The sequence below is a fragment of the Calonectris borealis genome, chromosome Z (assembly GCF_964195595.1).
Source record: "Calonectris borealis chromosome Z, bCalBor7.hap1.2, whole genome shotgun sequence".
Lineage (NCBI taxonomy): Eukaryota > Metazoa > Chordata > Aves > Procellariiformes > Procellariidae > Calonectris > Calonectris borealis.
Window position 1 is genome coordinate 59,042,330 of NC_134352.1, and position 11,665 is coordinate 59,053,994.

Sequence of the window (11,665 nt, forward strand, 5' to 3'; positions counted from 1 at the left end):
AGCAGCGGGGAGGGCAGCAAGGCAAGGCGGAGAGCCGGGCGCCGTGCTCCGCACCTGCGCAGGCACCATGGCCGCGGGGGCTTTGGGCGAGGGGAGGAGGGGGACGGCCTTTTCCCCTTTCCCGAGTTCCCTCCTCGCTGGCAGCAGGCAGCGGAGCAGGAGCTGGGGAGCCCAGTCCAGATCTCGTCCCCTATCTCTCCGCCGGGGTCGGGAGCATCGCGGCCGCTCAGAAACCCCGAGGTCGGAGAGCCTGGGCCTCCGAGCAGGAAAGCCGGGGCCGAACAAAACTTAACGCTTGGGGAGGAAGACTTCGGCCTAGCGCCATTTTTCTGCCCTCCGATTTTATAGCTTCTTTATCTCGCTCTCTCCCTTGTTTGGTTTTGGTTTTGTTCCCCCCCCCCCACCCTTTCTCTTTTCGAGGTAGGGGCGGAGTGGTGGTGGAGAGAAGTAATTCTGTTGAACAGAAAAGCCAGGCTCGGGAAGGAGGTTTTTTTTTGACTGATCAGGGTGATGGTGATCTATCCAGGCCCTCTAATTAGGGAGGGATCCAGGGTGGCATTAGTTTCCAAACATTTTAATCGAGCTTTAAACAGAGCTCTTTTCAATGGCAGGAGATAAATGTAGCAACTGTTACCGTCCTTCTGAATAGCCACCTCCCATGGCGGGCATTCAGCCTTCCTTTCACAAGACCTAAGCAGTTTAGTCTATGCACCCAGCAACACTCCACATATCTTCTAATTAGTCTAATTAGAAATGTGGATTGATAGATGCAAGGACGACAGAGTTAAGTTAGGAAGATGCTCAATGCTGCCAATCTGCGCCGGGGAGCGGCTTATTCTCTGTGGCAGGAAAAAGAAATAAAGGAAAAGGGAAAAAAAAAAAGAGAAAAGAAGAAAGAAAGAAAGAAGGAGAATCCCGGAGCCTGACATGAAGGACAAGTCCCGAGAAATCCGAGGGGCAAGCGCTGCTGTCTCTTAATTGGGGGGGACACACAACTGAGGAGCCTTTCTTGGTTTTCGCCCGGGTGGGTTCGGCTGTTTGTTGTCCCGGGCTGGAAGCGCTCCCCGCTGCACGGCACAGCCCCGGGCCGGGCCGCGCCGTCGGGGCACCGCTCCGGCCCCCGCCGGCTCGCCGCTGGGACGCAGGGCCCCGCGATCACACAGGCGTGGAGGAGAAGGAAGAGAAAGGGGAAGGCGCCGAGAAGCGGCTTGCTTCCCGGCTCCCCACCTCGGCCCGTCGCCTCCCAGGCTGTCGCCGGGGAGCCGGGACCCGCGGAGGCCCCAGCGAGGCTGCGTTTGTGCAAGGATGCGTGGTAGGGTTCTGGTCGGGGTGCAGGGGCAGGCGGGGGGCTGAGGAGGGTCTACGCCCCACATTCCAGCCCACCACCGCCTCCTCGCAGGGAGGAAGGTGCGGAGGAGAAAAGCGCGGGTGGCTTGAGGAAGGCTGAACCTTTAATTGGGCGATAAATCAGGGAGAGGAGCATGGGGCAGTGCGCGCAGGTGTCAAAACAGAGGAAAAGTCCGTCTGCCAGCACAGCAGGGCCTCCTCGCCCCCTCCCCCCGCTAATGTCACCCTGGTAAGTCTCCTGCTCTGAGACGGGACAGGGAGGGGAGGGGGGGACAAGGCAGGGCCGGCGGATCGCTAGTCCCTCCGGGCCACGGGTGGGAACCGGGCCGCGCGTGGGGTCCCCTCCCCGCCACGACCCGGGCCAGTGTGTCCGCCCTTCTCTTTCCCCTTCTGTCTCTCCCGCCAGGCCGGCGCAAAAGCCCACAGGAGAAGCATGGTGGAGGGAAAGGCCCCCACCTCTCATTTCGGCACCCTGCGGCAACTGAGCCCCCATTCCTTTCCCCGCCCGCTCTCCTTGCTCCTTCCCCCCCTACCTGCCTTTCCGCGCACTTGCTCGCTCGCTGGCAGATTGAGATTACAGACCAAATTGTGAGAGATTTCAAATTCAATCCTTCGCTCGGGAAAAGGGGACGGGTGGCGGGGGGGGTGGCTGGAAATTAAGATCCAGCCTGTCAAAGTCCCTAATCAAACTGCTGGAGAAAGGGGATCCGCAGACAAAGGGAAACAATGGAAGTCTCGTTAGATCATTTTTCTGGACATTGTTTATGGTCTGGAAGGGATCAATCGTTTCAAAATGTTACCAGTAAAAATGATCCTGTGTGGAATGCAGCTAATCCTTTTAGGTTCCTGTCAACTGTTTCCACTCAAGGAATCCGATTTTTCAAATCAAAGGTGCAGAACTCAATTGCCAAGGGGATTTATAGCGCCGGCACCGGCCTCCCCGCCCCCCGCCCAGCTCCCAGCTCCCCACGGTGTCTCCAAACGCCTCGCGTGGGTGCCGCAGGCAGGGCCGGCCCTGGGCCACGGGTTGTCCCTGTTGGGGCGTTACCAACCCAGGGCGCTCCCTCGACGGCAGCTGTGGTCTGCTCTGCCGGCGGGCGGCCGGGTGCCCAGCGCAGCCGAGGTAGGGCGGCAGTGTACCTGGGGCCGGGAGGAGGCACGGAGCAGCCGGTCTCCTCCAGCTGGGCTCCCCGCAGCGTCCCCGGCCCTGCCCCGGCGCGGCCGCGGAGATTTGCGCGGCTCCCCGGGCGAACCCCGCCGTCTCGCAGCCGCAGGCGCAGCAGCAGGTCCGGGGCTGGGTTCAAAAGCTCTTGTGGGAGCGCTGGTTTTGGCTTGCCCGTGTGTTAGCAAGTTGTTGCGGGCTTCCTCCGGGTGGGTAGGAGGCTGGAGGGGAAGGGAGTCCGTTTAAAAGCAGAGACATCCACGTCGCTGTCGGTAGCTCCGCTCCGGTGCGCGGGCCACGGATCTGCCTCGTAGGCGGGCGGGCGGGACCGACTGTCCCCCAAAAAACGTGTCCCCGTCGCGGAAAGGCAGATATCTGAACACCCGGAGAAGAGCCGTCGCGAGAGGAGTCGTGCGGAAAGCGATCTAAGGAGGTTAATTTCCAGAGAAGGGCCGCCCTTTGGCTTCTCGTACAGAAGCGGGACGCGGAGGGGAGGAGGTCTGCGGTTTGGCGTTAGCGGGGCCGCCGGCTGCCGAGCACTTGCGGGACAGTACGAGGACACACACTCGTGTGCGCGGCCCCACACGCAGCGCCGTCTGCACGGAGAAAGAGAAGTTGAGGACTTCCAGGGTGTCTGACAGAACCCACCGAGCTGCCCCAGGCGGGATTTTGTGCAATTAGAGGCAGGCTGGAATGAATAGTATAAATTATTTTCCACGGTCCGTAATTTCTGACCCCATCCACGTTCGGGCAAACCAGTCACCTGGCATACCTGTCCCTCCTTGCTCTGCGCTGGACAATTTTTCTTTTTTCTCCAATAGTTCCTTTAATCGTGAACTATTGATCCGAAGCGACTGCCTTCCTTTACCCTTCCCTTCATGCAGCCGACAGGTGGAATTTCACTATATACACGTATATTAGAAAACTATCAGTTTCGTCTAGTGGTTGCTGAATAAGCAGACGTGACAGTGTTTATTTTACGAAAAGAAAACCCGAAGAAGACACCTCATTTATCTTGATAGTGTGTATTTAATGTATTTCGTGTATACAGGTGTGCATGTGCTCTCCCGTAATGAAAGTTGAGAAGCAGACCTACGTCCACCGCGGTAGGAAAAGTCATATTCCCGGGATTTACAAAGACTTTCCAAAGCGTGGGCATTTGCCGGAGCGACCACCGCAGTGCTACAGATGCGCGGGCGCGGGTCGGTGGCAGCACTGGGTCCCGGGCACAGGCGCCTGAACCTACACACACGTTTCGATGCACGCAGATGGTTTTCTATTGCGCGGAGGGGAGAGAAATACCTTCGGATTAACCGTGGATAAGGTTTTCCCAGTCTCAGACAACGAATTAATGCAACAACTGAAATCTCTATTTATCCTTTTGCTTCCAACATAAATTGTATAATTTATCATCCAAATATGGGGCCCCGCAGACTTCTGCATGCCGTTTTGCTCCATCAACGAAAGGGAAACTTAGAATCAATTCAACAAGGTCTCTTGTGGTTTGGAGAAAGGGCAAGTTTAATTATTTTGATTAAAAAAAACAACACAACTTTCCCTCTGAATTCAGCTTAGCGATATAATTTCTGAAATTGGCTAGACACGGCACATAAAAAAAAAAAATTAAAAAGTCCTCCGTACAGTCCAATGCATATTTTTTTCTACTTTCTGGGGGCCTAGCCGGTAGGTTTCTCCTCTCCCCCGAGGCGCAGCCCGCAGCGGCAGCCCCGCTGCCCTTCACCACGGCGGCCCGGGAGCCGGAGCCCTGCACTGGAGGCATATCTTCGTACGAGGCCCACCTTCCGCGGGGTTCCCGCGGTGATTGCCGCCGAGTCGATGCCGGGTGCCTCCCTGCTCCTAGGGGCTGGCTCGATGCGGAGCACCGCCGCGGCCGCGGAGGCTCTGCCCCGCTGCGCAGCCGCGCACAGTCCGCAGTGCCACCCGCGCTGCGGCAGCCGGGCGGGCCGCGAGTTCTTCCGCGGGGCTCCCTGCGCCCCACCCCCCAGCTCCGCTGCCTTTGCCTCTCCTCTTTTGGGTCTCGCCGGGAGCTGCGCGGCCAGCCAGGCCGGGCGGCGGGGAAGGGGCCAGCGGGGCCGGCAACCCGCAGCACCCCTCCGGGCGGGGACCGGCGGCGGAGCACGGCGCTCTTCTGCAAGAGAAAAAGAGGAACAAGGGGTTTACCCATCTGGCGCTCGCTTGCAGGTCTCCGCCTCCCACCAAATCGATGGGCACCCGTCTGTGCAGAGGGGCAATGAGCATATTTGCTGCCGCAGCACGGATCCGAAAGCAGCCCGTTACCTTCGGGACTGCCATTTTCCTGCACGCACGTACAGACACACACTTATGAACGAATCTCTTCTCCGCATCTCAGTCGTGCCTTGCAGCGCAGGAAGGGGCAGCCAGCGGAGAGCCCACGGCGGCTGCTCGACGTGGCTCTCACAGTAGGGGTTGTGGAGGGGAGAGGACTTACGGACAAGGGTGGAGAAGCCCTGCAGTCACCTGCGGCGGGTCACCGGGGCGTGCGGGTGAGGGGCGGCGGAGGCGAAGGGCGAGCGGACACCTACCTGCTCGGGAGGCGCCCGGCTGCGGGGGCACCCGGCGGCCGGTCCCCGCCCGTCCCCGTGTCCTGCCGGTGTGCGCGGCCCGGCGCCGCGCTGAAAGGGGAGCGGGCGAAACTTCGGTGCGGATGGGGGAGCCGCTGGTAACAAGCTGAAAAACGGATCTGCTTTGGTTAGCAAGTCCCAGCGCAGAGAGCGTTTGGCCGCAATCATAATTTCCACGATTTCTGTCAAATACAATATTATCAGAGACTACTGAAGTACTTACTGTAAGTAATGAGGGAAAGTATTACATACGGAGCGGAGTCTCCGGGCCGTGCCAAGGGACTATTAAACCAGAGGCACTTTCCAACAGATCCCCCACACAGGCCTCAGTCTTGGCGGGGCGACCGTGCGCTCTGCCCTCGCCACCGGTGCTGCAACAGAGGGAGCAGCTGAGAGCAGGTGAGGCCCTCGCCCCCCTCTCACCTTCCGGGGACGGAGCTGGGTACTTGAAACCGCCTGCAAGGGGGTGTACCAGCCGACACCCCGCTGCCCGCAGGGGTGCCTCTCGCTGCACCAGAAAAATAACCAGGAGCGAATATATGGCCCGAAGGAGCTGCGGATGGGGAAGATTTGGGAGGCGACCAGCTTCAGGGCCGGGGAGCCGCGCGCGGGGGCCCCGCGGCTCTGCCGGCCCCTCGGGCTGCGCTGCCCGCCGCAGCCCACGCCGGTGCCGGCAGAGCCGGCGCGATGTCGCGCCCCTCTGCCCAAGGCGCGGGGAGCGCTCCGGCGGGAAGAGCGCAGTGTGCGGACGTGCAAACTAATCATCTTCGAAACGGGGGAGGGAAGGGGAAACTTCTTTTATAGGGGATGTGGGAAGGGACCTAACACAGTCTTGCTTGAGAGAAACGTTATACAAGACGCTTAAAAAGAAATAATTTTTAAAAAACCTAATTAAAAATATATAAATCACCCAACAGAAACAAAGAAATATGTGGAAGGAAACGTTTCTGGATAAAGACACTGTGTGTGGCATAAAAAGCGATTGAATACATAAGGGCTTCATTAAATTCCCAATAGATAACATTTGGCTAAATCTATCCCTAGATTAAAACTCTGCATAATAGCACCATAAACTAAAAAGTTTCTTTTTGTGTGGTCCTTCTGGAGGAACTGATTGAAACATTAGCCCCTCATAGAGCAATCCCCTCCCAATTCAGCTCCAGTAATTCCTCTCTCAGCCCTACGGGGATATGATCAGAAAAGAAGACGGGTTAATGAATCCACACTTTGTAGCTGGGAGGAGGAGAAGGAGGCGACACCATCCCGTTTGTCCCACCAGCTTGTTTATTAGGGCCCAGCCTATTTTGGAGGAATTGCTCGTCCGGGCTCCGTCCCTGCGAGGACTACACGTCCCCTCTGTTCGCCTCGAAAGCCGGGGGGGCACGGCGGGCCATTTGCATGCGAACGGGGCGCTGCGGCGCGGCGGTGCTGCGAGCCCATCACAGGGTGCGGGGCCGGCGCCTTTTCTGGCGGCACCTGCTCCGCCGCCGCCGCCTCCGCGATCCACCGCGCAGCGCAGCGCAGCGGCGGGGGAACCGGGACGGCCGGGCCCCGGGGCCGAGGCCGGGCGGCTTCCCCGCGGACTCGGAGCAAGCAAGCGAAGGGGTCTTCCCCCAGCACCGCAGACCCCTTCCCCGGCCCCTTTCCTCAGCGCTTGAAAAAAAATAAAGCTACAGCACACTGCAGTTTGCTCCTGCCAGCTTCCCCATCAACTCCCGGGTGAAGGCCCTGCCCGCGCAGGATGCAGACGACCGGCATAAAGCGTGGAAGGAACAAGTAGCCGAGCAGCTTCCTTGCCATACACCTCTGAGCACGGCTTTCCTCTGAAGACACCCGAGGGACGGGCGGCGGGCACGCTCGGACCCCGTCGCCGCCGGGCCGGCCTCCGCGCAGGGGAGGTCGCCGGTTTCCCCAGGGTTTGCTGCGGGGAAGCCAAGAGAAAAAAACACCGGGTCGCCGGAGCCTGCTCTTCCCATCTAACTGCACGGGGACGGCGCAAGGACTCGCACGGCCTCTCGCCCCGGGCCGCTGCTCGAGCCGGACCGACCGCAAGCAGCATCCCGCCGCGGGGAGCCCGGTACCGCCGCGCTCACGGCTACAGCCGCCTTCTCCCTCGCAAAACCTTTCCCTGCTTGATTTTAGCCTCATCTCCGAGGGGCGCCTAAACCGAGCTCGCTACCCCGCGCTGGACCGGCGCGGCGGCCTGGCGCATCCCCCCGGCCGGGCCCGGGGAAAGCGAGTTACTCGGTCCCTCGTGAAAAGGATGCACTCTCCCCGAAGGGCACGTACGCGTGCCTCTGGGATCTTTTCCCTTTAGTTTTAGAAATTAAACGGGACTCTATGTCCTTATCCTCCAAGGGATCCGGGAAACCCAAACAGGCCCTCCACTTACGGACGGCAAATCGAGGCCAGCAGAGATCTTACGTCCAGTCTTCGTACTTATTGAAAACCATTAATTTAACCCTGCACTGCGACAAACGAAGCGGAAAAGCATCACCTTTCTATCCACGAGAATACTTAAAACCAAGGCGACGAGGTACTTCGATATGTAAAAGCATGTAACCACACAACCTTCCCCTCCTCACTCCAAAGGGCACTAAAAGGCATCCCCCCTTTTTTTCCTCTTTTTTTTTTCGAAAATTCACATAATTTATCCCTGAATCTACTAAATTGTTACAAATACAGTCGTACTTGAAAAGCGCCTCCCTGATTTGAAAAACATGTGCTCCTAGTCCACAACAACCAACCACACGCCTACTCTTAAAACCTGTGATTCTCTTTTCATATCTAAGCTCCGAACATTTGAGGCGGGCTTTTTGGTTAAAAAATAATTTTAATCTACGAAATAGATACCTATCGACCTTATGCGGGTTAAGACCAGAGTTCAGAACCAGAAAAGTTGCTTTCACGGTTTGTTTTGTACACTTACATATCCCTACTTCAATAGCTCGTGCACTTAATCAGCTCGTCACACGAGGATATTTCAATGCTCATTTTATATTATATGTATTGAAAAGTAGAAACACATGTCCCTATTATCGTCACAGAAACATAAGAGTCTAGGACAAATCTCTCTGAAGTTCAGTACGTGCCCCTTATTAGTAGTATTTTCCTTTGGGCCTCTTGGAAACCAAACTGTGATGCAGTTGTGATTTAGAACACACCCAGAAGTACAAAAATAGTCTAAAACTGGCTTTTTAATCAATCCCCTGATTGGTGCCTTACAGAACTGGGCTTTGCTCCTGCGAGAGAGACCTATTTCTATTTATTCCCTCTTTTGTCCTCGCTCTTTTTTTTTTTTTTTTTGTCTTTCATGCTCTGCTAGGGTTAACAATCGTTTGACTGCAAAGACCATATTCTGATCTTCTTCTTCGCGGTCAAAGCCATACATAATAAAATTCAAGCTGTAAAATTCCTTGGCTATTGTGCTATTAATCCCGAAGTAAAAAATATCAATGTCCCAAAGAAGGGAGAAGTATTAAGGAGGGAAGGGTCCGAAGCCAATTATCTGGTTGGGCTCCTTTGGTCTTTGGGTTTGGTTTTGGTTCTGCTTTTTTTTTTTTTTGAAAATTAAAAATTTTATTTTTGAAAATGTGTAAAAATTTTACATTAAAATGGTACAATAATACTTGCCAGTAATTTTTAACAATATTCCTTGTAAAGAATACGCATAAAGTACAAAATAAAATCCTCCGTAAGCCTATTATAATACAAAACACAGGTTAAAATAAGAAATGATAATCTCGACTTTCTTCTGTGTAAACATGTTAATCTTTTCTTTTATAAAAGTACATGAGACAAGTGTACTAAAATGAAAAAGTATTGCTTTGCTGTCCTCCCTCAAGCCTTTTTTTTTTCCTGTACATTACTGTTTTCAAGCTCCTAGACCTGAGAATCTCTGAACTTTAACGGTTTAGAGACGTTATTTATCACCATTTTTTTTTTCTTTTTAAGGAGTAACGAGTAACTTTCCAATAGTATAATCGCCTGCCCGTGCAGCATCTAGACCCGGCTTTGCAAACACGCCGGTGCCGGGCGGCCCGCCGGTTGCGGCGGATACCGCCCGAGCCCCATCGCGCGATCCCCGTGCAAAGCCCGCAGTCCCTCCGGGCGGCGTCCGCCGGGCATCCGAGCGGCGGAGAAAGGAGATACCCCAGATCCTACCTTCGGAAAGATTCCCAAACCCTTAACAGTTAGAGATCCGTGCCGCGAAGCCGGGGGCGGCTGGCAGCGCGGCGGCGGGGGGCAGGCCGCCCCCGGCGTTCCCCAGCGAGCGGGCCAGCCCCGGCGCCGCGGCCGACTGCGAGGCGCAGCTGCTGCCCGCGCCGGGGCCGGGGCCGGGGCCGGGGCCGGGGCCCCCGCCGATGATGCTCTCGATGGAGAAGGGCGAGCGGGCCAGCGCCGCGCCGCTGCCGGGCTTGGCGGCGTGCAGTGAGGCCGCCAGCGCCGGGCCCAGCGGGTGCGCGTAACCGAAGGGCGTCCGTGCCAGCTCCGCCGCCGGCAGCAAGGGGCCCGGCGGCGCGGCGGCGGCGGCGGCGGCGGCGGCGGCGGCGGCGGCGGCGGCGGCGGCGGCGGCGGCGGGCAGCGCCGCGCCGGGGGCGCTGCCGGCGGCGGCGGGGGGCTGGCGGGGCGGCGGGGAGGGGTGGTGGAAGGCGAAGAGGGCGGAGTGGGGATGGTAGGGCTGGAGCTGGAGGCCGTAGCCGCAGCCGTAGGGTCCGTAGGCGCAGGGCGGCTGCTGCGGGGGCTGGGGCGGGGGCTGCGGAAGGAAGGCGGCGGGGTCCACGGCGCGCAGCAGCAGCTCGGGCGCCGGGAGCTGCTGCCGCTTGAAGCGCTTTCGGCGGCGCAGGAAGCTCCCGTTGTCGAACATGTCGGCGGACTCGGGGTCCAGCGTCCAGTAGTTGCCCTTTCCCGGGTTGCCGGGCTCCCGGGGGATCTTGACGAAGCAGTCGTTGAGGGAGAGGTTGTGGCGGATGCTGTTCTGCCAGGCGGGGAACTTCTCCCGGTAGTAGGGGAAGCGCCCGCTGATGAACTCGCAGATCTCGCTCAGCGTCAGCCGCTTCTTGGGGCTCTGCAGGATGGCCATGGTGATGAGGGCGATGTAGGAATAGGGCGGCTTCACCAGGCTGTTCTTGCCGCCGCCGCCCGCCCCGCCGCCGCCGCCGCCGCCGCCGCCGCCGCCGCCGCCGCCGCCGCCCGCCCCGCCGCCGCCCGCTGCCGCCTTCTGCGGGCCGCCCCGCGAGGGGGGCCGAGAGCCGCCGGCACGATCCCCGCCGCCCGCCCCGCCGCCGCCGCCGCCGCCGCCGCCGCCGCCGCCGCCGCCTCCGCCTCCGCCGCGCACGGGCGACCGCGGCAGTAGGGCGTCGTCGTTGAGGTCGCCCACATCCTCCTCGTCCTCTTCCTCCTCCTCCTCCTCCTCCTCGTCCTCGGCGTAGGAGCGGCGGCGGCGGCGGGGCTGCGGCTCCTCGTCGTCCTCCTCGTCGTCCTCCTCGCCCACCACATCGATGTCGGTCTCCTCAGCCAGCGCCGACGCCTCGGACATCTCCGAGCTCAGGGTCATGGCGCGGCGGCGGGGCAGCGCATCGGTAGCGACCGGCGCGGCGCGGCGGGCGGGCGGGCGCCCTCCCCGCCGCCGCCAGGCCTCCGCGCCGCTCCGCGGAGAGCCGCCCCGCCGCCGCCGCCGCCGCCGCCGCCGCCGCGGGCAGGCGGGCCGCTCCGAGCCGCGCCGGCCCCCAGCGCCGCCGCCGCCGCCGCCGCGCCGCGGGAGCGCTCCCGCCGCCCGCTCGGAGGCGGCGGCTGGTTTGGGTTTTGTTTCGGGGTATTTTTTGCTGCTTTTTGGATTTCTCTCTCTCTTTTTTCCCCCTCCCCCTTTTTGGGGGTCTTTAGGGTTTTTTTTGGGTTGGGGTCGGGGTTTGGGGGGCGGGGGAGCTGTGCCGCCGCGCCTGGAAGTCGGTTCCCCCTTCTTGCTCTTCACTCAGCCCCCAGACATTAATGGATGCGGGGCAGGAGGGAGCGCGCCTAGTCCTGGGTGGAGGAGAGGGGAGGAGGCTGGCGAGGAGGGAGGGCGGAGGGGACGGCTTGCCGGGCCTTCGGGAGGACGGTGAAAAGGCTGGGGCCGAGTCCCGGAGAGGGCGGCCTTCCTCCCCGCCTTATAGCGAGGGGGCCATCACATGGCTCCCAGCGTCAGAGCGCGGCGGGGCGAGCGGCGCCGTGTCTCCCCCCCACGCGGGGCGCCTCGCCGCCCGCCCCGGCCCCCCGCCCTCGCCTCGCCAGGAGGGGCTCTGGGGGCCGCGGGGCGATCGGGGCAGTCTTTAGTGGAAAAGGGGGGAAATAAAGACACACCTCCCTCCGGGAAAAAAAAAAAGAAGAAAAAGAAAAAAAAAAAAAAGCGCAAGTCTGTCCCAAAGTGCTGGAACATCTTCCCAGGAGCCGTCCGGAGGGTGCCGGGAGCTCTGCGTCTTCCTGGGCTGCCCCCAAGGACGGGGTCCTGCTTCCCGTGGGAAGGAGGGAAAAACAAACAAAAAAATCAGGCCGGAGAGGGAGGTCGTGAGTTAAT

The 11,665-nt window shown here is 59.6% G+C and overlaps 1 protein-coding gene across 2 annotated transcripts; it reads right to left on the reverse strand.

The window, feature by feature from the left end:
* Window positions 1-478: 478 nt before the first annotated feature.
* Window positions 479-10,669, reverse strand: LOC142075223 (forkhead box protein D1-like). 2 transcript variants are annotated; one of them, XM_075136297.1, is made up of 2 exons: window positions 5,074-10,669; window positions 479-4,974 (listed from the first exon to the last, which is right to left on the reverse strand). In XM_075136297.1, the coding sequence occupies exon 1, from the start codon at window positions 10,667-10,669 to the stop codon at window positions 9,299-9,301; it is 1,371 nt and encodes a 456-aa protein (XP_074992398.1). In that variant the 3' UTR covers window positions 479-4,974; window positions 5,074-9,298. The 2 variants fall into 2 exon arrangements, with proteins under 2 accessions (XP_074992398.1, XP_074992400.1); XM_075136299.1 differs by having other exon boundaries at window positions 479-4,658; window positions 4,841-10,669.
* Between the last annotated feature and the right edge of the window lie 996 nt (window positions 10,670-11,665).

Bases quoted from the DNA above. Each gene is read 5' to 3' on its own strand.
- LOC142075223 (XM_075136297.1), bottom strand. From the start codon at position 10,669: ATGACCCTGAGCTCGGAGATGTCCGAGGCGTCGGCGCTGGCTGAGGAG.